This window comes from Culicoides brevitarsis, chromosome 3, assembly GCF_036172545.1.
Source record: "Culicoides brevitarsis isolate CSIRO-B50_1 chromosome 3, AGI_CSIRO_Cbre_v1, whole genome shotgun sequence".
Classification (NCBI taxonomy): Eukaryota; Metazoa; Arthropoda; class Insecta; order Diptera; family Ceratopogonidae; genus Culicoides; species Culicoides brevitarsis.
The window spans coordinates 32235636-32262219 of NC_087087.1; the positions used below are offsets into that span (position 1 = coordinate 32235636).

A 26584-nucleotide genomic window follows, 5' to 3' on the forward strand; every position below is an offset into this window, starting at 1 on the left:
ACAAAAGGTTAAAATTGCATTAAAAACCGTGTCGTGTCTATTATTCCACTTCCATCTTCCATTATACGCTACAATGACGACTCGTTGCCATTGTGCAGCACTAATAACAATAATAATAATGTACAAGTACAGCAACATTGACATTTAACTTCAATTTGTTCATACAAGTCCACGTACGAGTCGCGTAGAGAGCCCAGTTATTCAACGACCCATTTAATGTTTTTTTTTTTATTATTTGGTTACGGTTATTTTTTGTTGTTTTATATATTTTTTTTTGTTAAATACCAACTCAAATATTCTAATTGTACGAAATTTCTCCACGACGACGAAACTTTCTTTTTTCCATGTAGTTGTAAGCGTTGTTTCTGTGTGCAAAGTGAAAGAAATTTCGTGTGTGTTGACACACTTTTCCAACTTGTACTTGAAGCTATATGGAAAAACTTGTTTGTTAGTTACCACATGGTAATTCATCTCGTACTGCACGAGGCAAAAACATCACGAAGAAAGATGCAAAATGGAAAAGATAATTGATCAACGACGTCGTGTATATATGTGTGTCAATAGATCTTCGAGGCGAAGTAATTGTAAGGCGTAATTAATGTCAATCCTTGTCTGGAATCAAGGAAATTTTCTGATTTTTTTTGTTTTTGAAGAAGAAAAAAGGCGGTGAAATTATCCTATGGGTAGAAGCCTACACCTGCAATATTCTTTCTTTCTTCGTACGTACGTATGTGTGTAGGATCGTGTACGAGTAAAAGCAGTAGTAAACAAAAAGTAGGTCATAAAGCGAGTAAGCTGGCTAACTTTGATGCTAATGAGCTGAAAAAATTAAAAATTGATTTTCTTACTTACCTGGAGGAGCTTGAAAATGTAATCCGGGATCAGGATGCATTTTTGGAGGGCCTACTGCTTTGTATAAGGAAGAAATTTTGCCGGCTTTTGTTACTTGGTAAGGTAAATTTTTTTTAATCCGTTTTTTTCTTTATTTCCTGATTTTTTTCAGGAAATTTGTCACTTTTTATTTTTTTTTTTATTAAATATTTTTTTTTTAAATATTTTTCTTTGTTAAATTAATTTTTAAATTATTTTTTTTTGTCACTTTTTTTTTATTTTTAGCACTAAACACTTGACACAAAAGTCACGTTGGCAGGATGTCAGTTATCCTATAATCCAAACCAAGCATAGATTATTTTTTTCAATAATAATATAAAAAAACCACAGAAAGTATAGGAGCCAAAAAGAAAATCAATCTTATTAACCGACTGTACAAAAACCGTCTGAGCTGTAGTAAAATCTGAATTGCAATAGATATGGTTAAAATGGAACCTTGAAATTTTTACAGTAACGTACGTACTTCGTGTTCTCGTTCATGTCTCTCGTGCAAGAAGAGAAGTAACGTTCGTAGCGAAGAAGGCGGTAGTGTAAACCGGCCGCTGTTTACTTGTGTAGCCCATAAGACACTTATACTCACACACACAATTTTTTTTTTTCGTAAGTAAAAAGAAATGCACTTACTGAAAAAATATTACGTAGTAAATGCTCACGAACACACACATGTTCGGATGGTGAAAGAGCTGCGTTGCGTTGATGAGAGACAGAAAATGAAGTCAAAATGTAATAAAAACGATGTAATCATTGTGTGGCGATTACTTTGTTTGTCATTATATTATTCGGCTTGTAACCTTAAAAAAAAGTACTAAATTTATGTCATCATTCACTACGACAACGACGTTAGACTTTGAAACTTACGTTTTTCAAGAACGAGCTTGTTTTAAAAGAGATCACGTTTTACTTTTTAAAAATATTTATTCTCTCTGCAGCACATGGCTGGATTGACGTAAATTTCGCCAAAGACAAAACTTTTGCAATTTCTAATCACATGAACAAGAACGAGACCTCAGCTCAACATATGTTGGGTAAAAATATAATGCAACATGTGCGATAACAATGTAAATAAATTTCATTATCAGAGTTTGATAATTTTTAAATTCATTTATTGTTTTGTGTAAGAACGAAAAAAAGAATTATTCGAAAATACGAAATAATTTAAAACATGAAAAAATTGTTGTCGTAGGTCGTTATTGGATAAGAATGTAACAAAAGAATTAATGTCAATGTTGATGTTTTTTTTTAATTTTTTTCCGAAAGTTTATTGATATTGCTTCCAAAATTTTTTTTCAATACGTCACTATTTTTTTTTTTTTCATTTTAAGAAAAATTTTAACTTTTTTTTTTTAATTCAAATAATTTTTTTCTTTTAAAATTTTTTTGCAAAAAAAAAAAATTTCAATTTTTTATTCATTTTGTTCTCAAGGAATAAATTTTCACTATTTTTTTTATTTTAGAAAAATTTTTAATTTTCTTTGAGATTTTAGGAAACGAAATTTAAATATATTTTTTACTTTTAAAAAATTTTAAACAATTTTTCTTTTCAATTTCAAAATACATAATTTAAAAAAAATAAATTTTTAAATTAATTAAATTAAATAAAAAACTTTTAAAAAAATTATATTTTAATTTTTTAATTAAAAAAAAATAATTTAAAAAATTTTTAATTTGAAGAATCAAAATTTTATCACAAAATAAATCAAATAAAAAATTTAAAAAAATTTAAAATTTAAACATTTTAATTTGTTAATTGAAAAAAATAAATTTAAAAAATTTTTAATTTGGAGAATCAAAATTTTATCACAAAATAAATTTTTATTCTATAAGTTTTTTTTCAAATTTTTGTTCTCAAGAATTTTTTATGTTAAACACTTTAATAATTTCATTTGTAAAAAAATATTTTTCAATTTCTTAGATTTTCATAAAATTTATGAAAAACTCATTTAGATAAAAAATTCATTCATTAAGAAAAAATATAAAAATTTTAAAACTTTATTTTAAAATTTTATAAAAAATGAAGTTTTGGAGCAAAAATTAAATTTTATAAAAATTTTCTTATTTTATACTTTTTAGTTCGCTCAATAAATTTCATAACTTTTTTACTTATAATTTTCTTGTTCTTTTCTTGTTGAGTAAGAATAAGTTGATAACATTTATTTTTTTTATTGAAATAAATTATTATCGTTATGATCGTCATACTTTATCAAGTCAACTTCATAAGTACCCTTATCAACTTAAACAAGCAAGTAACTTGTAAAAATATAAAAAAAAATATTAAGAACAATAACGACTTGCCAAGGAATCATCATCGCCATAAGAACAAGCCGGTAGAACAAGAACGAAAAATTTCAAGGTTGTTACAATTTTAGTAACTAGACAGCTTTTGCAGCAGCTCGTAATGAGGAATACAAAAAAAATACAGTAAACGCAAGTTTCATATGATAATTGCGCCTCTATAGGTGAACGAATTAAATGAAGGCCAATTGGCACTTACTTTTATTTTATTCTTTTTTATATTTCATTATAAATATTTTTTTTAAGTCTTTGCGATTATGTGCATATTTTACACACGATAACATGCGGTGTGATGCTCGCAAAATGACACCCGTTGGGGCATCAAACTGGAAGCCTTGGCGATTAATTGAATGACAAGTGTGACTAACAAATGTTCGAGCGATGAACTTTGATGGAGCCGTGAACTGTACCTCATGAGGGTTTCATGAGGGCAAAAATATTGACAATTTTCATTCAACTTTCGAATCAACTTTGAAAGGTAATTTAAATTTTTTAGGCTGAAAATTATTTTTTTGATGATTTTAGCAAAGTTTATCAAATTTTTTAAAATTTTTGTGGAATTTTAAATTAATTTAATTAATTATTTTATTTTATTTTTAATTATTTTATTTTTTTTTTATTTATTTTATTTTATTTTTTTAAATTATTTTATTTTAATTTTTTTATTTTAATTAATTTTTTTTTAAATAAAAAAAATATTTCAATTTTTATTTTAGTTTTGACTAATTAAATTTTTTAATTTATTAATTTTGTTATTTTAATGATTTAATTTTTTAATTAATTATTTTTTAAATTTTTTTTTGTTTAATTTTTTAACAATTTTTTTTTTAAATTTTTATTAATTATTTTTTTATTTTTTTTTTAATTTTTATTAAATATTATTTTTTTTTTTAATTAAAAATTCATATCAAAAATTTACAAAAATTTGAATTTTGAAAAAAATTCACAAAAGATGAAAATTTTAATGAAATTATGAATTTCGCAATGCCTTCAACTCGAAAAATAAACAAAACAATGAAACATTAGACGCCGCGCCATGTCTCCTCACATTTCTATCAACATCATTAATAAACTTGACGATGCAAAATTATTCAAACATCATAAGACATAAAATTTTATCTGCACACTAAAAAACGCAGCAAAAATTAATACTTGTGTATTTTCCACAAAGAACATTCGAGAATAGAAGAAAGTGAATTACGATAGACCTTGAATCGGTCCATTGATCCCTCGTTTGCACATCATCGATGCGTAATGCATGTTTGCATAACAACAGCATAAGACATATTCTATTTTTACGACGCGCAGCATTTTTTGACATGTCAACTTGATAAATTAATGGAGAAATTCCCGTCTTGCAACGCGCGTAAAAATATTTTCAAGGGAATTTCTTGAACCAATTCTGACATTTTTCTCGCTGGCAATTTCGTGTCGTTTTCGCCAAATAACAAAACTTGAGAAATTTTCGGTTCTGACCTACATCACGATGGAAATTATTATATTGCTTGTCGCGTCACCGCATAAGCATCATAAAATTTCCCGATTTATTATTTGTTTTAAATGTTTTTTTTATTGTTTTGAGTTTGAATATTAAACGTGATATTACAAACACGAAAAAGAAAAATGACCTACTTGCAGATCCGTGCGTAAATTATCATCAAACAGCTATTATTATTTTGTATGCAATTGCATTACTACATCGTGTACATTATTATAACGGTAATTGAAAAGTGAAAAAATAGAAAACTAGAGAAACATGTTTTGGATATGACTCATTGCTGCTGCATGTTATGAAAGTTTTCAGATCCTGATGAAAACATTTCCGTTAAATGGGGTTTCCTTTGATTGGTTTTTTTTTCGAAGAAATCTTCAACATCTCAAACTAGAATTTTATTAGTCATCATCATGGATAAAAAAGTAATAAATTGTTAGTATAAACTGAAAATGTTTGCTTTGGCAGTCAGTGCAAAAAAGACATAAAGGAGAAGCGTGTTTTCACATGAAACGAAAAAGAATATTGGAGAACAAGTAACCGGAAAGCCTTGAAATATTTATTCTTTCTTTTCGCTTTGCAAGAAATCGAGATGCACGGACATTGAACCTTTTTGAGTGTTTTAAATGGCAGCTTTTTGAATTACAATGTAAGATCTTAATGACGCATTTCGCTTAATAGATGATGGTAAAGGCGACAATTTTCTTCAGGGTTATCAAATCTTGAAGTCTTAAAGGTAAGTTTTAGAATCTTGCAGTAACCTCTCGACAATTAACTTCGGGTAACTTTATAGTAACTTTTAAATTTTCTTTTTCATTTAATTTCCTTCTTTTTTTAAGGAACAAGAATTTCAGAAGACATCACTCGATTTCATCATTTCATCGAAAAAAATATGGCATGAGATTTTTTGATGGTTTTGTGTTAGTTAGACCTAAAGTATTTGAAAAAAACCTTCGAGCTTAAAGTCATATATTAAAGCTTGAACAAATTTACGGATTGAAAACAAGATTGATTCCTTAATAAGGAGTTAGATTGATGTCTTTATGAAATGAATTGATCTCCTAAGTCTTAAGGACTTAATTCAACTCATAAGAGATCAATATAACTCCTTGAAAGGGATCAATTTCACACCTTTTCAATCTTTAAGGCTGAAGATGGATCTCATAGAAGAAAAAAGTTACGATTAAAGCTCTCCTGATATATTTCAGATAATGAATCCAGACATTCTAAGTGTTCAACAAGATCTAATGCTACAAATCTCTTAACAGTTTTGCTCGATTTTAATCGATTGCTCAGTAGGTGAGTCAAAAATAAGAAGTTTTAGGAAACCTCACAAAATACTCGAAAATGTTTAATAAAATGACATTTTCAAGTATGTGAGGTTTCCTAAAACTTCTACAATCGATCAAAATCGACATGAGTGAATATAAGAACTGCCGAACCGAGAACGTTGTCTATTTTAAATCAGAACTAAAGAAAATCTTGACTAACGAAAACTGATCTGTCCCTTGAGTTAAGATAGCTTTAAGTATTAGAATAAGTCAAAACTGCAAATTGTCGTCCCAATTTATGTCTCCTTCGCATCATCTTAAAGGATAAAAAGCTCGTTAGAAATCATTGACTCTGAGCGCCATCTAAGTAAGTCAAAACAAGATCAGATCTTGAAATCTGTGGTTAAGCCATCCATACGAATCTAAGCTTTTACATAGCTTCTATGTCCTTGTCAACTTGATCTAAATACTGCTTCCTTCAGAACAAGTTCAGCATTTTCTTTGAAGTCAAAATTCTGACATAAATTCTCAACTTACCAATCTAAAGCATCAACTTCTTGAAGCTTTTTCACTTCAACCAGTTTCCATTTGTTCATCTACTTTTTATCATCCAATAAAACCTATTTTTAGCCTCTTTTCAATTAAAAACAACTCCCCCATCAACATTCCCTTCACTTTCTGTTTCATCTTCTCCCAATTCAAGTTCTTCTGGTTTTTCTTCTCTTCTATTTCTAGTTCTACTTCTGAGCCATCATCCTCAAGGTCTCGAATCCTTATAAAGCTCCGTCTAGACAAAGTGAAGGGAAGGGATGCTTAATATGTCAAACATTTTTCCAACCCAATTACTGGATCTTATCATGTATATCTGTTACAACAGATAATCGTCGTTGTTACGCATAACAATGTCATCTCGCGCTCTGTGAAATGAGCGAATAACGAGCAACGACACAGATATTATTTAAGCCGTGCTTCCATTTTCCGACTTTTTGTTTCTTTTTTTTTGTGCGTATTATAAAATAATGATTATTATGATGATGATTTATTTAAATTACAACCAAAAGCCATGACCATCATACAATTTAGTGTGAACTACATGTACGCTGGATGCCGTTACTATTGCACGCTCGAATCGAAATGCAAATGTAGTGAAAGAGCGATAAAAAAAGAGAAAGAAATGCTTTTGAATTAGCGATTGAAGACAAATTTTCATGGTTTTGTAGAGAAAAACAAAACAAAAAAAAAAATAATTGAATGGAAAAAAATTGGGGTAATCGCAGTGGCTTCAGTAACAAAACAAAACATCGTATGGCGGTTGATGATGATAATGAAAAAAAAAATAAAATTTCGCTGTCCCACTTTTTAAATAGGCCAGCAGCACACGAAATATAAATTCAAATGAAAGGTACTGCTGTTGTTGTGGCTTATTTGCTGCATACCCAATGTTTGCGTTTTTTTTGGATAAAACTTTCTTTTTTCGTTTTGTGTCGATCTCTAGCATGGGCAGTAGTAGTAGTAATATTGTTATGCAGCTACACAATAATATTACTTCACGATTTCCTATGAGCTTCAGCGCTACTTGTGGCATTACACAAAGTCAATGTCATAACACCGTGTGCTGCATGCAGAATTATTGTTATTGTTGCTGCGTGGTTGTTCGTTCCAGTTAACGAAATTTCAAGTTCGTAACCTTTATTTTTGTTCGCATTGTGTGTTTTGTAACTCATAACAGGTCAACATCATTTCTCCTTTTGTTGATTGTTTTTTGGGAAATTCACGTTGGCGTTGCTACGAGATGCGATGAAAATGTGATCGAAACACGTGAATTTCCTTTTTTCAATTACAACCCTTGCTTTTGACGAAAAAGAAGAAGAAGGAAATTTCCCTCATGTTTAAAATGTAAATTTTTTGCGTCAACGACTGCATCAAGGATGATAAATGACATTTATTATTATGATTATTGTTTAAACTTTTGAGACAGCAGCTCGCATGATTTGAATATTAAATGGTATTTTTTTGTTTCAATTCCTCTCTTGCGATGAATAGACAAAAATTTTTGTTGTGACTAAATTAATATTCAGGACATGCTAGAATTTTTGCAACTTCCTTTCGAGATATGATCGTTCAAGGAATTTATCAACGTCAAGCGATTGGAAAAGAGATTGCACAGTGTTACAAAACAAAAATTTAAAATTTTGGCAAGAGACTTGGTATGGAGAAAATTCGAAAAGGAAAGGGGTAAGTAACCTTATTTGAATTTAAAACTGAAAATTTTCTTTCAAAGAAGGCTTCAGATACTTTTTCAGGTTCAACGGACTTCAAAATCCTCCAGGATGAGAATCTTTCAAAGGACCTTAAAGGAAAAGTCGGAGATGAAGTGACTTTAGATTGCTAAATTACTTGACAAGTGAAGCACAGAACTCATTTTATTACAAAGGAAATTCATACGATCACAATAGATCTTCGAGCCGCCATGATGCGATCTTCAAACCTAACCTCAAAAAATACAACAAAATGAAACGAGTAACACTATCGATTAATTCGCAAAAGTTTTCAGAAAATCTATAGCTTGAGATTTCCTTAAAACTCTTGCGAATTATTCGATAGTGTTACTACTCGTTTCATTTTGTTGTATTTTTTGAGGTTATGTTTGAAGATGGCATGTTAAAAATAATTATTCGTCGTATTGAAATTATATCTGACATATTTCACGTGAAAAGCTTCATTATCAAATTTTTCTGCAAAATCTTAAAAAAGATTCCTTACCTTTTAAAAATCTCGCGAATCTTGACAATTTTAACTTCTTTCACACCGTGCTTAAAAAATTCGTTAAATCACTTAAATGAGTGATTTTCGCTGTAAAATTCAATTAGGGAAACAAAAAACCCGTTGATTAATAACTTACTTAACAACATTTACATTTCTTTTCTATTTTATTACATTCATTATTAAGCACTTTGTAAACAAAATTACTGCCAGTAATAAAAAAAAAAATGAAACAGGGAAGTGAAAAAACGTGTCCTTGAACTCCCTTACCAACAGCACTGTTACATTACCCGCGTATTAATGAACATATATGTAGTCGGTATGCTGTAACGATTATCATACATATTCATTACGTTTACATTCAAAACTTGCAATTATTATTAAATATTTTTATTATTTTATTTTAATAATTACATTATTTAAGTTTTATAACTACTCTATGATACAGCAGGAATCGCAGCTTGCTAACAATGTGTAACATTTATACACGCACATTTTTTTTAAACAATTAACGAGAAACACATAGACAGAGTACTTGCCCGCTGATTATTTATGCACATACATAACTATAGTTATTTGCTCGTCTGACCATGACAAAGGGTATTAACATCGTTCGTATCTTTTTTTTCTACAAGACTTTTTCACAGATATGCGTATGTTTGTACGTAAAAATGTTGTCTATCGGTGGATTATTTAATTCTTCAACTTTTTTTTTGCCTTTAATTTTATTACACATTATTATGATGTTATGAAAATTAATTAATATCAAAAGATTGTGATCAAAAAATTTTTGTTTGTATTTTGTAAACTATTAGCCGGTCATCTACTTCTTTTTAAAGAAAAATTATAAATAATTTTTTAAAATTAATATTTATTTGACAGCTGCAAAAATGATTTTGCAAAAAAAAATATTTTTAATAATTTTTCTTTATTTAAATGCAATATTAATATATTATTAAAAATGAAATATATTTTTATTGCAAATTATCTTTTTTTATTAAACTTTTAATTAATTTTTAAAAATTATTTTTATTAATTTAATTCAATTAATTTTTTTTCCTTATATTTTAAACTTTAATATTAATTTCAAATTTCATTAAAAATAAAATTTTTTAATCTATAATTTTTTTAAGGTTTGAATAAATTATTTAAAAAAATTAAATTTAATTTAAAATTAATTTTAAAAATATAATAAGGGATGTTAAATTTATTAATATTATATTTTTAAATTAAATTTAATTTTTTTTAATAGTTTATTCAAACCTTTAAAAAATTATATTCAAAATTTTTAATAATTTTGATTTTTAAAATTAAAGATTAAAATATAAGGAAATAATTTTAATTTAATTATATTAATTTTAACAAATTTAATTTAATTTAATTCTGTTAAAAAAAAAAAAAATAATTTAAAAATTATTTTTAATGAAAACTTGATAAAAAAAATATTATTTAAAAATAATAATAATAAAAACGAAACAGGAAAAGGATTAACTCCAGACTTTCTCCCTCTCTCTCAGACTGAACTTTATAATAGTTCATTATATCATTTTATGGCCTCTATTCATCTACATTATTTCATGAATACGCCCCAATGATGATAATGATGATGATGTTCCTTTTTGCAAACGCACACCAACTTAAAATAGTAAAGTATTTAAAAATAGTGATGTGCAAAAAAAAATAAAAAAAAAACGAGCGAGACACACTCAACACACTCACATGTCAGTATAAGGAATTAAAATAAATATAAAAATAATGCAATGAACGCATGTAAGTAGTAAGTAAAGCAGAAGCAGGGTCAGTGACAGCCCAAGGCTAAATTATTGTTTAAATGCGAATATAAACATACATGTGTGATGTGCATAACGTGTCTATTTATTTATTTTTTTTTATATGTATAACATATATGTTTATAAATAATATAATATAAAAAGAGCAAATGATGCATGATTGTATATTTTTTTTTATTAAACAACATTATTTAAGTAAGTATAACATTAAGTTGTAATATAATAATCTTAATATTTTTGCTTTTTTTTTCTAGGTGAGGTTTTTGAGAAATTTTCAACCTTTATTGGTAAGTATACTAAATTCATCATAACCTACTAACATTAATTCTGTTTCATTGTTAATTTTTTTTTTTTTTTTTGGTTCAAACTATCTCTCTGGCAACATCTACTTTCATGTCAAGTAAAGTTTTTAGTAGTACCAGAATAATGGTACAATATCAGTACATGCTATTATTACACCTTTGCTCTCTCATGCTTTCAAACCTACCTACATAAAGAGAAAGAAGCTGAAAGTAGGACAACATTTTGGCAGGTAAGCAACAATTATTATAAACAATTTTATATTGAAAGAAAATTATCGTGATTCTAATAATTTTTTTGTTAAAATCACGAGAAATCACGACATGTGATAAGAGATAAGAACAACATCGGAGGACAGTTAAGTACAATAAATATAATCAGTTTCCTGGTTTCACGACATTTTTTCCTCTTTTCTCAAGAACTTGCATGACCGACCATGACATCATTGACGTATTTCTTATGTCTTTCGCAAGTAATAATAAGATAATACTTTTTATTTTATTATTATAAGTTATACATGTAAGTAATGTTTATAAAGTTCTCACATTACACTTGCTTGGTCGCCTGAACGTTCAAGAAAAAAGAACAAGCTTTATCATTTTTTATTTTGTTTTATTCACACTTTTGATGAGCTTTGTCTATACATTTGTACGATGATGAAGTAATGATGCATTTTATTTATAAAAGTAATTTATTTGCGTGTTGCGTTTTGTCTGATCACACACATTTGTTTTTGCAAGGAATGTCAGTAAAGAAGAAGAAACGTAATGTCTATAAACTTTTAGAAGGTTATACAATCACATTAAGTGATATGTTTTTTTTCTTTACATCTTTCAGATGATTGATTAGCATGTTTGTATCGAGTCATGTGATTTACCGTTAAGCTTTTATTTTATTTTAGTTAAATTCTTTTGACTTCATAACTTTGAGTTTTGAAACTAGAGCATTGGTGAAAGTTTATATAATATTAATATATTGTACATTGTATAAGTTAATGATAATAATAGACCTACCTACACAGCTTAGAAACTTCTTTGTTTCGCTTTGTTCGAGAAGAAAAATTTACATGCAGAATCACTTTCTTTCTTGTTGTGTAGCTGCGATTCGTTAGTAGGTAATTAAGTAACATAATAATTATATTTTTTGTATCACTATAAGTGACATCATCGTGATTGTTGGTTTTTTATCTTATCTTCTTTCTTTCGTTATTTTCTTTTGCATGATTTTCTCATTAGATTTGCTTAACAATGTAACTACTTTACAGAAAACAAGCAGGGCCTGAAATAAGAGAAATGGATGGAGACAGAGAAATTAATGAGCAAAAAGATGATTTTAGTAAGATAAGGTAAGAGTATTAATTTAGTAATTTATAAAGTTTTGGTAAGTTCTTATGATTTTTAGATAAATTTCAGGTAATATGAGGATGAATATAATATTTGCCCTTCTATTAGCCTGTTTCACAAAAACAAACATGATGAACAACTTTTATAAGCCACATTGAAAAAAGTTTATTTAATCAAAAATGAAGCTACAAGGTTTGACCAAATCAAATAGATAGACAATATTGATATTCATAATTTAATAGAACAAATTCATACGAAAAAATCGTGAAAAAAGGATCTTATTTGTAAAAGGAAGGAAGGTAGTAAGAAAGGATGTTTTAACAATCAGAAAGCTAAATATCACATCTAAACAAGATCTGCTCAGATATACAAAAAACTTTTCAGTATCATTTTTGCAACAGAACAATTAGTTTAACAGAAAAATGTTTTACCTTATAAGCGGCTCATCAAAACTTAAAGAAACCCAAATTGCAACTTTCAATGTGACATGTGTTTCCAATACTTTTCTTACTTTACGGACTTCGCAAAACACATCGGCAATAGAACATATCTTATAAAAATTACTTCTAAACAAGATCTTTTCATGAGTCGATAGGTATGGCAAAAGAACAAAAATCTTAACAGAAAAAAGTTTCAACTTACAAGCGGCTCATCAAATATCGAATTGCAAAAATCAAATAGAAGCAGAATATATTCAATCTCGTAATTGTTATTTCTTCAAAGTTCTTTAAAACAATTTATGAAAAAACTTTGGAAAAATTATAGCAAATAAGCGATCAGATTTTTCAATTCATGTCAGAAATAATCTTAAAAAACTCCAAATTAAAGATTTATAAATTTTTTCATATGTTTATGTTTGTAGACTTTACATGAGCCCTTTTATAGCTCCATCCCTGACTCAAAAGATTATTCCAGTTTTCTTCTTGTGTTTTTTTTAAATAAACTAACAAAAACATAATATGATAACTACACGCAAACGAATGACTATTATGGCATCGAGGCATAAGAGAACAGCATAAGAAATGTTTTTACTTTCTTTTTTCACCTACTTTTTAGAAAATTTGTACATTTTTTCACTGCCATATCTCCGTTGCTGCGAACACGAATCACTCTCTCTTTGCGCTTCGCATACGTACAAAAGCATAATTGCACACGAGTAATTTGCAGTTAATTGTTGAATATTTTGCATTTTAGTTTTTCCTCTGGTGCCTCGTAAATTTCCATTGCAAACCTCGAAAATGAAATGAAAAATCGTTAATACAAATTCGTCGACAGTTAAAATTAATATTGTTCAGAGGTAAAACATGCAGAAAAAATGTGAGATAAATATTTTTTTTTGCTGTAAAAATTATACACAGACGAGCATCAATAAAAACTTTTTTAACAAATTGAATGTGGTGTTCCAGATTATTTTTATTATTGCGGCGCACTTTTTTTTCTTTCTCGCGCATTCTCGAGAGAATTTGCAGAAAAACAGATAAATTTCTTCAGTGAACATGACCATGTAAATTCAGTTCAATTAAGGTTACAATAACATCCTGATAATTTATTTCACGCTAATAAATAAGAAAAAAAAGCATTGGGCGTTGTGTGTTCCCTTGAGATACTTCGGTAGCCTAAAAATAGCTCTGATCTGCCTACGCACGTGCTATCGCGAAAGAAATGTCTCCAGATTGATCATCACGTAACACTTATTACCACATGTTTGAAAAGAATTACACATTTTATGTTACTTTATGATTATCATTTTCATTTTTGCCTTTCCTCTTCGTTTCGTCGTCGTCGTCTCTTTCTCCGAATATACTTGTTGTGTACATTATCCATTCTTTACTTAACGACCCATACAAGCGCGTCTCATTATTATTATTTAAGTTAAAATGAGAATAATAAAAAAAAAGTGTACTTTGTCTGACCTAAATATTAACACACTCAGTCACTTGCAGTGCCTGTTACACAGAATAATATAAAAATTTATTATTTTTTCGAATAAATGTGTCACACATTCGATGTCAGACCGAAAAATTATACGTCCATGACTTTGCATTGTAGTAGTTACCGGTGCTTTTTTTTCGTTTCGTTTGTTACTCAAGGGGACATAACATGCAAAATATTCTTTGAAAATATATGTTAAATAGGTCAGTACCATTCTATATTTAGACTTTTTTCGAACTTTCTTTTTCATGTTTTCAGGTAAAGTTAAGTAAAAATGGATCAAGCTGATCAATATTGAATAATAAGCAGGCAGTTGAAAAGTTTAATGAGGACTCAATTATCAAGCTGCTTATTATTTTAAACATAATTTAATAAAATAAATGGACTTCAGAAATTATTGCTTTAAAAAAGCAGCTGGAAATTGATTGACGAATCATTAACGAGATCAATGAAAATGAGAACTGAGTCCTTTAATGAATTAATTTATGATCGATTCTCAAGTTTTGTATATTTTGCTCATGAATTTTGAAAATTTTTTATAATAATTATTTTTATTAATAATTTTTATGTACAAAATTTAACATTTTTTACCCATAATTTTAGAAAATAATTAAAAATTTTTATTAAAATAATTTGTTAATTTTTTAAAATTAAAATTCTTTTTTTTTTAATATTTTTAAATTTTTTATTAAATTAATTTCTCAATTTTTTATTTAAAAATCATTTTTAAAAAAAATTATTTAATTAATTTAATTTTTAATATTTATTAAATTATTTTTTTTTTTTAATTTTTATTTAATTTTATTATCTGTTTCAAAAAATGAAAATTTTCATTATAAGTCTTATTTCAACATAAATTTTAATGTTTTTTTAATATTTTTTTCAAAAATGTTTTTTTTTTTTTTGATTTTTAAATACTTGGGAATTTTCAAAAATAATTAAAGAAGGAAGGTATTCAAAAAAAAAATTCTTATTTCATCCTAATTTAATAAAAAAAATTGAGATCAATGCTCTTTTCAAAGACTTTGAGGTTATGAAAACATGAACTTCTAAGTTTTCATAAAATAAAATGTGAAAAAAAATTATAAAAAATTAAAAAAAAATAATATTTGCGAAATTATACTTTTAAAATTATGAAAAAAAATTATTATGGGCCTTATTTTTATGAAACTCGAAGGTTTTTAAAAGGATCACTTCCGATCTCACTTTTGGCGGCATTTGAATTTTCTGAGACGAATGAAAGTGATAATTCATTTCCGTCAATATCCTGTTTGGCGCCTCCAAACCAGAAATGCGGCGACATTTTGAACTAATTTTAACCCCATGTCGCAATTGGAAATTTATTCCGGTTGTGCCTCGGGTCTAAATTATTTTTTGCATGCTGGGTCCGTGCATCCGCATTCGCCTCCGGGTAATTCAAGTGTTTTCTCACAGAAATTCACGCAAATTAACTCAGGCTGAAATTTACCACGAAAAACATCGATCGAAATACCTCAAAGCACCGCAAAAACACAGAAAAATGGGTAAGAAACGGGCATTTCATCGTCATTCTGCGAAAAGTTCGCTATTTGTGCAGAAAATCCTACTAAAAGTTATCGCGGCTTTTCCTTTTTTTTTGCAATATGCTATCGTGTATGCCGTACAAGTTGAAATATTAATGTCTTCTCTCCCCTTTTTTTTCATCTGCGGCATGACAGAAGACCTCAAATTCCAAACAATTGTCTATAATGTGAATCCGGAGAGCAAACTTGTGGAGAGATACAATGGACCCGTTGATTTGACGCTGTCGTATGACCCGCAGGGGCTCAGTTGCAAATTTACCACAGGTAAGACGGCAAAAATGCTTCTTTTTGTGTGTCTATGAACGCTTTTGTGTATGAGGTCGATGGCTTTTGTACGCTAGTTCGGTTCTTTTGTGTGTTTCGCTCTAATCATTTTCAAGGCCATTCGCGAATTCTAGCTGGAGTAGTCGTTGTTGCGGCACGCTCTTCGGGATTTTGTGCCGAAACAAAGACAATTCGAACAATGGATGCGATAAAATCTCGAAAATCTTCTCGCAGACCGAGAATTTTTAAAAGAAATAGCGTGTACGTGTCTGTGTGCATGGCTGAAAATCAATAATCCACACACATACCGCCCCATCCCACGCACTCGAATGCGGCAAAATGTTGTCTGTGATGCTGATTTTCTTATTTTTATTTTTTTCTCGTTGCAGAAACTCGCGTAGATGACAATAAGTCGACATTCATCACGGAAAACAGCAACAATGACATTCACATAACGGCGCTTTTTGAGTTTCCCATAACGACGCGCACCGAATGCGTCCCCTTCGGCGATCTCAAGCACTTGATCAACCTCGACGACGAACAACTTGTGATCGAATTCAAGGCAAAAGACGAAATTGCCAAGTTTCGGCAGCAGCTGTGCAAATTACGTGGCACACACATGCAATCAGTATTCTCGCAACGCACAGAAGAGTCCTCCGCATCGCAGTATTTCCAATTTTACGGCTACTTGAGTCAGCAGCAAAACATGATGCAAGACTTTATTCGCACGAGTACATATCAGAAAGCAATACACTCGAATGTCAACGACTTTGCCGACAAAATTGTGCTCGACGTTGGGGCTGGATCGGGAATTTTGTCATTTTTCGCGGTTCAAGCGGGCGCTGCGAAAGTTTATGCCGTCGAAGCAAGTAATATGGCACAATATGCGCAACAATTGATCGAAGCAAACATGCTGCAGGACAAAATTCAAGTGATCGCCGGCAAAATTGAGGAGATAGAGTTACCGCAGAAAGTTGACATTATCATTTCCGAGCCGATGGGCTACATGTTATACAACGAACGGATGCTCGAGACATATTTACATGCGAAAAAATGGTTGAAACCGGGCGGTAAAATGTTCCCATCGCGTGCTGACCTACATGTTGCTGTGTTTTCCGATGATGCCCTTTACATGGAACAGTATAACAAAGCCAACTTTTGGTAAAAAAAAATTTTTCTTTTAAAAAAATTTTTTTTTCTAACAAAAATCTCGTTTTAGGTATCAAACCAGCTTCCACAGTGTCGATTTGAGCAGCATGCGATCCGCTGCTATGAAAGAATATTTCCGCCAACCCATCGTCGACACATTCGATATGAGAATTTGCATGGCAAAGTCCATTCGTCACGTTGTCGACTTCTTACAAGCTGATGAAACGGATCTTCATCGCATCAGTGAGTAACTTTCATACAAAAAAAAATTTTAAAACTTCAGTTTTTCATGATTTTCCATTTTAGATGTTCCCCTGGAGTTCCATATTCTCGAAACGGGCACATGTCACGGCCTTGCATTCTGGTTTGACGTTGAATTTGGAGGCTCTCAGAGCTCCGTATGGCTAAGCACTGCCCCAACAGAGCCTTTAACGCACTGGTATCAGGTCCGTTGTCTCCTGCAAACGCCAATTCTGGTTAAACAGGGACAAATTCTCACGGGATACGTTACTTTAACTGCTAATAAAAGGTAAAAAAATCATTTTAGGCTGCTCTAAATGAAAATCAAAAATAAAGTCCGATGTCCCATTTTAAAAATCGAAAATCCAATGGGACATAATTTTAAAAAAATTAAAAATTTCGTCAAAAATTAAATTTTTTTGGTGTATTTTTATAATTTTTCACGAAATTTTTAAAAAATATTTTTCATAAAATTACTGAATTTATTTTTCAAAAATTTTTTGACAGTTATGCTTTATGTTTTTTTTTAAATTTAAATATAAAAATGATTTTAGAAGTTGAAAACTTCAAAAAATTATTTTTTTTTATTTTTTTAAATATTTTTTTTTATTTTTTATATTTTTTTAAATTTTTTTTTTTTATATTTTTTTTTAAATATTTTTTTAATATATATTTTTTTAATATTTTTTTATTTTATTTTTTTTAAATATTTTTTTAATATTTTTTTAAATATTTTTTTTAATATTTTTTTTAAATATTTTTTTTTAAATATTTTTTTAAATATTTTTTTAATATTTTTTTTTAAATATTTTTTTTATTTTTCCCCCATTTTATTTTAAAAAATTTTGGACTTTATTTTTGACTTTCATTTCGATAAATTTAAAAAAAAATTAAAAATTTTAATGAAATTCCTTTAAATTTTAGACAAAGCTACGATGTAGCGATCCATTTAAAACTCGAGGGAACGAATATCGAATCCAGCAACACATTAGACTTGAAAAATCCATATTTCCGATATACGGGCGCTGCTGTCCCCGTACCTCCGGGCTCTAATACGACATCACCCAGCGAAAATTATTGGAATCAACTTGATGCACAGGGAGCGAGAAGTGGTAATTTATGCTTTTTCCATTAATTTTTTTAAAAAAATTTGTGTTTCGTCAATTTTTTATGTTTGTTTCGTGTGATGTTTGTCCGTTTTTCATCGTTTCCATACATGTTTTTTTTTTCTTTTTTATTTTTTCTCCCAGTTTTACCGAATAATTTAAGTAAATCCGGAAACTTTGGAGACGACAGTGACTGGGAGTAGTTAAAATCCGAGAAATTATGAAATTCACAAGTTATTTTGTTGTAAGATGATCACTTTTGAGTCCTTTTTCCATGTAAATAAAATGTTTGATCATCTTTGTTACTAATTTGTTGTAAAAAAAACGGATTTTTTGTAATAAATGTGACTAATTTTGATGATTTTTTGTGTTTGTATGATTTTTACGACAAAAAACGTTAAAAAAATTTATAAGATGTTAATAAATTTTTCTTTACAGCTGTCAATTTGGTGAATGGGATAACGGCGATGAATGGATTGCATGATCCGACGATGGATTTGTCGCATTCGTTGATCACAAATATGCACAGTCCCAATATTTCTTCGAATTTCATGACAACTGGTGAGTTTTGCTTACGAATTTTCGATTAAATTTGATTTTTTTTTCTTTTTAGGGGGTCCGAGTATTCACCCGGGCAGTATCCCGAGTACGGGAAGGAGATCAAGTAACTCGGGCGGAGGTCAAACGAATGGTCAAGCCGCTGCTGTCTTAAATGCGCAACAATTCACTGCCCAAAACGGTATGATTTCGGAAATGTCGGCGCCCTTGGGAGGCGGAAATAACATCACACACGTGCTCGGCGGCATTCCGATCGGAAATCAAATTTTGTTGGCAGGCGGAACACCGACATCGACGCAAAATGTCGCGCAACAGCAGTTAATTGGGGGCGCGATAAGTCCGTCGCTTGTGCATGTGCAGCAACAGCAGCAGGCCTCGCAGGTGAGTCTTGAGACAAATAATTCCTCCTCAAACAACACACCAACAAATCCCAATCATATTAGTGGTAAGCCCCTTATTGATGCGCCCATGTTGTCGGCGATGCAGCAAATGTTCAGCACAATGGATCAACATCAGCAACACACAACTCCGATTTATTTCAACTAAGAAAAAGTACTTTTAACGACTTTTTTCGATCCCACCATCATCAACGTCATGTCATCCTACTCCCCGAAAACGATCCAGAAACTCAAGACTCACTCGAAAAATTTACAATTTTCTTAATTTTTAATTTTTTTTTAACGTTAATGCTTACAGCTCTTACCTTAGAGATAGCTAGTTAGTTAGAAGACGCTCGCAGGTTCACAAAATACTCATATTTTAGACATTATTTCCATTTTTCATCGAGATACGTAAGATATTTTTCTCTAAGCTCTTCAAATTCCGTAGCATCTTTAAAAATTTTCTTCAACTTCACTATTTAACTACATAAATTTAAGAAAAAAAAACGAGGATAATAACCGTAGGAGTGAGATATTAAGAAAAAAAACTAAAATTGGCATTTATTTTCACACAAACGTCACATTTTTTGTAAGAGATTTAGTTTTAAATGATTTTTTTAAGGATTTAATTAACACAGGTCAATATCAGTATTTTTAATTTTTGTAAGCTCCCTTAACGATGCAGCCTAATATTGTCCCCGTTCTTAATTTTAAGATATCTGTTATATTTTTTTAATGTAATTTAAATTGTTGTCTTTTATAAAATTAAAGAAAAAAAAAATAGAATACGAAAAAAAAATCATTCTTCAAGTACTTTGAGATTTTTTTATTTATTTAATTAAATAAGGCTTACGAATTAATTATTTCACTTTTTGTCGTTTTTATTTAATTTAATTTTTTTTTTTAATTTAATTAAATTTACGATTTTTCACATTTTTATTCTATTTATTGTTTTAATTAAAAATTAAAATTTAAAAAAATGGAAATATTTAAAAAAAAAATTTTTTTTATTTTAATTTTTTTTTTTAATTCAAAATTTTAAAAATGAAAATTAAAAAAAAAAGAGATTTATATGAAAAAAATTATTTTTGTCTCTTTTTTCATATACATTTAATTTTTTTAATTTTTTTTAAAATTTTTTTCAATTTTAAATTAAAAAAAAATTTGAAAAAAAATGGCACAAAACTAAAAATGAGATTTTTCAACTCTTCCAATTTCAAGATTTTTTTTTTTAACAAAACTTTTTCAAATTCAAAAAAATTTTTTTTCATATAAATTTCATTTTATTTATTTAATTTACAATTTTTTAAATTTTAATTTTATTAATTTTTTTAATTTCAAAATTTAAAAAGAATAAATAAAAATTTAAAAAATGTAAATTTTTATTTTTCAAAAAAAAAAAAAAAAATTTTAGTGTCTTTTTTTATAATTTATTTTAATTCACAATTTCTTATTTTTTTTATTTGAAAAAAAAATTAATTTAAATTGAAAGATGGAGTTTTTAAGAAAACAAAAATTATTTTTATTGCTGTTTTTTATATAAATTTTTATTTTATTTTTAATATTTTATTTTTTTTCCAAAAAATAATTTATGAATTTTTAAACTTTAATTTAATTTATTTATTTTTTTTTTATTTTTATGAAAAAAAAAATTTTAAATTTACAATTTTTTATTAATTTTTAATTTAATTTTTTTTAATTGAAAAAAAAAAATGAATTAAAATTTTAATAATTTTTTGTTCCTCTTTTTCTATTTTTTTCATATAATTTTCAATATTTATTTTTTATTTAAATATTTTTTCTTTTAATTTTTTTTACTATTTCAAAAAAATGAAAAAAAAAATTTTTAGTGGTTTTCAACAAATTTAGACAAAAAGTGAAATTATTAAATAAATTCCATTCAAGATTTCATCCAAAATTCTCTGCTTCTTAAGCAAAATTGATGACACATTTGCTGACATCGACATTCTTCAGGCGATTTTTGAGCAAGGCATTCAAGTGATCGTTCGACAACTGATTCGAATCGACAGGATTTTCCGTAAAAACTGTCAATTTCTTCCCCTGCACATCTACATTCACGAATTTACAGTACGGCGTGCTTGAATGTCCTTCGGTATTGTCTTTTGCTGTTGCCAAATTACGCGAAATAAAGACAGTTTTCTCTTCGAGAGCCTTCGTAACGGCTGTAACTTCCTTCCCGTCGACTGTGAGAACGAACTCACACATGTGAAGCCCAAACAATTTCTCAACTTCGAGTTTAACCTCTTCGAGTGTCGCAATTTTACCGTTGAAATCGTACAAACAAAGCGAGGCTTTGTTCGTTTTGGCACCAAAACGTCGCGACATGTCTTTATGAAGGAGTAAATTGAACCATTTCGTATACGGGAGAAGGCGTTCTTTCGTAGAAGCAACGACAATTTTAACTTGAACGCCTTTCAAGTCCTCTGTGCCTTCGACAAGGACTTGTTTGGTCTTCGCATCGTCAGAATAGGGGAGGAATTGACTCTTAATTGCTGTTTCGATGAATTCCTTGTACGATTTTCCGACTTTGGCAACATCTGAGGCTTTTTCTTTGACATCGAAAAATACGACAACCGGATCCGTGGGGAACAAACCGCCTTTTTTCTTGAGTTTTTGTACGCGATTGATGAGTTCACGTGCTAAACCTTCATCTACGAGCTCTTGGGATGGTTGCATATCCATCAAACAAAGCACTTCACTATCGCTGTTGGCCTCAAAACGTTGATCTTTCTGTTGTTGTTGCGAATCGCCCATCTGATAGATGACTTTAACATGCTCAAGTTCAATTTTATGCCCCGCAAGCTCAAAGAAACCCTTTTTAACGCTCGCTTGAATGTCCGCATCGGTCATATTTTGCACGGATGTCTTCACAGCCTTCAAATCGTTCTTCAAACGGGATCCCAAAGCACGATAATCAAGATCCGCCTTCAATTTTACGCCGAATTTCTCTTTGTCGCTGGAAAAGGTGAGTTTTCGCACGTTTAATTCGCTCAAAATGAACGATTCTAATGATTTTATGTCTTTGTGGTATTCCTCGTTTTGTTGGATGACGATCAATTCGGGTAGGGGATATTTAATAGGGACTGTACGACGATCCCGCATCACTCGACCAAGCTCGACGACAGCTTGCATGCGACCTACGGCACGTTCAACATCCAAATTAATGCGTTGCTTGTTCGGATTTGGCATCATTTGGTAATGAACACTTCCGGCAGGTGAATTTTCATCTAAAAGACGAAGGCGTTGGTACATCAGCTCAGTTAGGAAAGGCGTAAATGGTGCCATCATCTTCACCGTGCTCAATAAAATGTCGAAAAGGGTGTCGATGGAGTTGTAAGCTTGTTGTACGCCAAGTTCTCCCTTGATGCGACGTCGATTTAAGCGAACATACCAATTTGTGAGGAGATCAATGAATTTTGTGAGTCGCGGAACGACTGTGTACAAGCGATATGCCTTCATTTCCTTCGCGATGAAGTCCAAGAGGGATTCTTTGATGGAAGTTATCCAAATATCCATGACATCTAACGAAGTGTGACGCTTGCTGTCGTATTTGTAGGGCTTTCCTTGCGTCGTTTCGAGTTGCTCGATGTTTTGGAACAAGAAACGGTATGCATTGTACCATGGGAGGAAGATATCTTTGACGATATCACGAACGCCCTCTTCTTTGAACCGCAAATTCTCCGCTCGTACGACGGGACTGTTGATCAAATACAATCTCAAGGCATCGGCGCCGTATTTGTGAACGACATCCATCGGATCCGGGTAATTCTTCTTCCGTTTTGACATTTTTTGACCGTCACTGGCAAGTACGAGACCATTTACGATCAAATTTTTAAACGAAGGCTTGTTGAAAAGGGCTGTTGAGATGACCAAAAGGGTGTAGAACCATCCCCGCGTTTGATCAATACCTTCCGCAATGAAATCCGCCGGGAAATTATTCAAAAATTCGTTTGGATTATCGAACGGATAGTGTTGCTGGGCATATGGCATACTTCCAGACTCGAACCAACAATCAAAAACTTCCGTAATTCTTCGCAACGGAGGATTTCCCGGCACAGCTGACGGAATTTCGATATGATCGATGTTCTCACGATGCAAATCAGTCACCCGCACACCCGAATATTGCTCGAGTTCTTCGATACTGCCGATGCAGACGATTTCCTCACCATTCGGGGAGATCCAAAGCGGTATCGGGGTGCCCCAATAACGATTTCTGCTGATTGCCCAGTCACGAGCTTCCTTCAACCAATTACCGAAACGCTTTTCTTTTACATATTCCGGCACCCAGTACGTTTGAGAGCTGCAATTCAACAGTTGTTTGTTCATGTGTTCGACGCGAACGAACCACGATGGAACTGCCTTGTAGATCAATGGGGTGTCAGAGCGCCAACAGAAGGGATAACTATGTTTCGTTTGAGCTGCTGAATAAACACGATCGCGTTTTTTCAAGTTGGCAATGATGTTTTTGTCGGCATCTTTTACGTATTGTCCCGCGAAATCGGGTACTTCGGCGCTGAATTTGCCACTTGGATCGACGGGGCAGACGATTTCTTGATCGCGTTTGATGACGCCGTGCGCTAAACAGACACGGTAATCGTCTTCTCCGAAGTAGGGAGCTTGATGGACAACTCCAGTACCAGAATCTTCCGTTACGTAGCCATCTTGGAGGACACGGAAAGCAGTTTCCTTGTATTTGGCAAAGTAGTTGAAAAGAGGTTCGTATTTTAAGCCAACGAGTTCTGAAAATAAAAAAAAAATATTAAAAATTAGTCAAAAAAAAATTTTTTTTTTCACTTTTTGTTGATATTTTTGAAATATACAGAATTTAAAAAAAAATTAAAAAATAAAATTAAATTATGAAAAATAAAAATTTAATTTAAATAAAATAATGAAATCTTTTTTACATTTTTAACAAATTTTGTTTTGAAAAATCCGAAAATAATTAAAATTAAAATAAAATAAAAATTTTGAAAAATAAAAAAATTAAATTCACTTTTTGATGATTTTTTCGAATATTAATTTAATAAAATAAAATAAAAAAAAAAATAAAATTTAATTTAATTTTAAATAACAAAATATAAAAATTTTTGAATTTTTTTCATTATTTAACATTTTTATTTTATTTAATTATTATTTTTAATTTGCTTATTATTTATTATGAAATTTTGAAAAAAATTTTTTTTTTCACTTTTTACGATTTTTTCCGATTAAAAAAATTAAAATAAAAAAAATTAAAAATAATTAAAATTTTGGGATTTTTTTTCCATTTTTTAAAAAATAAAAAATGATTTAATAATTTAAGAAAAATAATTTCATAATTTATTTAAATAATTTTTTGTTTTTTTTAAAAATTTTTATATTTGAAAAATTATAAATATTAGTTAGTTTGAAATCATTTGTGATTTTTAAAAAAATAATATTTAGAATTTCATTTAATTTTAATTTTACATTAAGAAATGTTAAAATTTAGACTCAAAATAATTAAATTACCACTAAAATCTTGAGTCAAAAAAAAATTTTTTTGTCAAAAAATTTCCAATTAGATAAATTTTTCTTACATTTCGAGTTCAAATTAGAAAATTTTCAAATAAAAATTAATCATTTTAAGTCAAAATGAAATTAAAAAATTATCCATTTTTATATTCAAAAGCGACAAAAAGTGAAAAAAATTAAACTTAAAGAATCAATTAAAGCAAAAAATTAAAAAAATTTCTCACCTTTTCCGGGGAATTTCTTCAAAACTTCAACATTATCGGCACTTTTGAAGACATATTCGATACGTGACTCCATCACGATGTAAACTTTTCCGCTACTTTTCTCCTTGACGCGTACATAAGTGAGTGCCGGATTGACACAACAAGCTAAATTACTCGGCAAAGTCCATGGCGTGGTTGTCCATGCAAGAATTGCAGCTCCTTCTTTGTCTCCGACAATGGGAAAGTTCACAACAACCGCTGGATCGACGACTTCTTTGTAATTTTGACCTGACTCAAAGTTACTGAGAGCCGTTGTGCATGCCGTAGAGTAAGGCATGACTTTGACGCCTTGATAAACGAGCCCTTTGACGTAAAGTTGTTTGAAAACCCACCAAATTGACTCCATGTAAGATGGGTACAATGTCTTGTAATCGTTTTTGAAGTCTAAAAAAAATATTTTTTAAAATTTTTTTTGGGAAATTTGTTTAAAAATTTAAAATTTACCAATCCATCTGCCCATCCGTGAGATAATTTCCTCCCATTCTTTCGCATATCGCATGACAATTTTGCGACATTCGTTGTTGTAAGCGGTAATTCCCATTTTTGCGACATCTTCGGGTCCTTTGATGCCCAAAGTTTTGTCAATTTCGTACTCTACCGGCAATCCGTGACAATCCCAACCGAATCGTCGTTCGACGTGATATCCCTGTTGATGCGCATAACGCGTTACGATATCTTTGATTGTGCCTGCCAAGATGTGCCCGTAATGCGGCAAGCCAGTTGCGAACGGCGGACCATCGTAGAACGTGTATCTGTTACCAAGTTGCATGCAAAAAGGTTAAAAACTCAAAATCTGATACGTGTGCGATGCAATATTGCATCAGCAAGACAAAAAAGTGATAAGAAGAACGTACCTTGGCTTTCCTTTAGACTGCTTCAAACAGTTCTCGAAGGCATTTTCCTTTTTCCAATATTCTTGGATTTTTTCCTCTTCTTCCGCGAAGTTGATGTTTTCCGGGACACGTTTCAAATGTGCCTCATCCATCGTGTTTTTTTTTTTGTAAATTTATTTACAAATATTGCAAATGATTTTTTCTCTAATAACTAATTTACCTTAGTACGGTATCCTTCAAGGATAAATTTTTGATAATTTTTTTGGAAAACCTCTCCTGGAAAATTAGATTTTCCCAAAAATTGTTGCAAGTCGTGCGAGCTTCTTGGAATCCGGCACAAAAATAAGGCTTTGACATGTAAAAAAGTCGTAAATCACTTTGGAGACGATGGAGTTGTGACCTTTATGACCTGTAATGTTGAGGAGTATGAAAATGTGATAAAATTTGCCATTCAAAGGAATTTGCGGGAATTTGAAAAATTTTAATTTTCTTAAAATTTATATTTAATTAAATTTTTTTTCAAAAAAAATTTTTTTCGTGAAATTATTAAAAGAATTGTAGAAATTAGCTTCGAAAGTATGAAATAAATTTTATTTTCAAAAGAATTTTTTTTTTAATTTTTCAAGAATTTCCTAACAATT

The 26584-nt window shown here is 29.9% G+C and overlaps 3 protein-coding genes across 4 annotated transcripts in view; 1 reads left to right on the forward strand and 2 right to left on the reverse strand.

Annotated features, from left to right (window-relative positions):
- Positions 1 to 26584, reverse strand: part of LOC134833181 (frataxin homolog, mitochondrial) — an 84569-nt gene that overhangs the window by 39844 nt on the left and 18141 nt on the right. The gene's annotated exons all lie outside the window — the stretch shown is intronic.
- LOC134833165 (histone-arginine methyltransferase CARMER-like) lies at positions 15491 to 20119 on the forward strand. 2 transcript variants are annotated; one of them, XM_063847400.1, is made up of 9 exons: positions 15491 to 15597; positions 15772 to 15900; positions 16290 to 17061; positions 17120 to 17292; positions 17356 to 17578; positions 18214 to 18401; positions 18834 to 18956; positions 19009 to 19334; positions 19397 to 20119. In XM_063847400.1, the coding sequence occupies exons 1-9, from the start codon at positions 15594 to 15596 to the stop codon at positions 19400 to 19402; spliced, it is 1944 nt and encodes a 647-aa protein (XP_063703470.1). In that variant the 5' UTR covers positions 15491 to 15593; the 3' UTR covers positions 19403 to 20119. The 2 variants fall into 2 exon arrangements, with proteins under 2 accessions (XP_063703470.1, XP_063703468.1); XM_063847398.1 differs by having other exon boundaries at positions 19009 to 20119.
- Positions 21168 to 26292, reverse strand: LOC134833163 (isoleucine--tRNA ligase, cytoplasmic-like). Its single transcript, XM_063847396.1, has 4 exons — positions 25965 to 26292; positions 25555 to 25862; positions 25072 to 25494; positions 21168 to 24093 (listed from the first exon to the last, which is right to left on the reverse strand). The coding sequence occupies exons 1-4, from the start codon at positions 26093 to 26095 to the stop codon at positions 21263 to 21265; spliced, it is 3693 nt and encodes a 1230-aa protein (XP_063703466.1). The 5' UTR covers positions 26096 to 26292; the 3' UTR covers positions 21168 to 21262.

Excerpts from the sequence above, each read along its gene's own strand:
- LOC134833165 (XM_063847398.1), top strand. Across the intron at positions 15,901-16,289 it reads CAGTTGCAAATTTACCACAG|AAACTCGCGTAGATGACAAT; the intron begins GTAAGACGGCAA and ends TTCTCGTTGCAG. Across the intron at positions 17,062-17,119 it reads TATAACAAAGCCAACTTTTG|GTATCAAACCAGCTTCCACA; the intron begins GTAAAAAAAAAT and ends ATCTCGTTTTAG.
- LOC134833163 (XM_063847396.1), bottom strand. The coding sequence starts at position 26,095 with ATGGATGAGGCACATTTGAAACGTGTCCCGGAAAACATCAACTTCGCG. Across the intron at positions 25,495-25,554 it reads ACGGATGGGCAGATGGATTG|ACTTCAAAAACGATTACAAG; the intron begins GTAAATTTTAAA and ends TATTTTTTTTAG. Across the intron at positions 24,094-25,071 it reads GAAGAAATTCCCCGGAAAAG|AACTCGTTGGCTTAAAATAC; the intron begins GTGAGAAATTTT and ends TTTTATTTTCAG.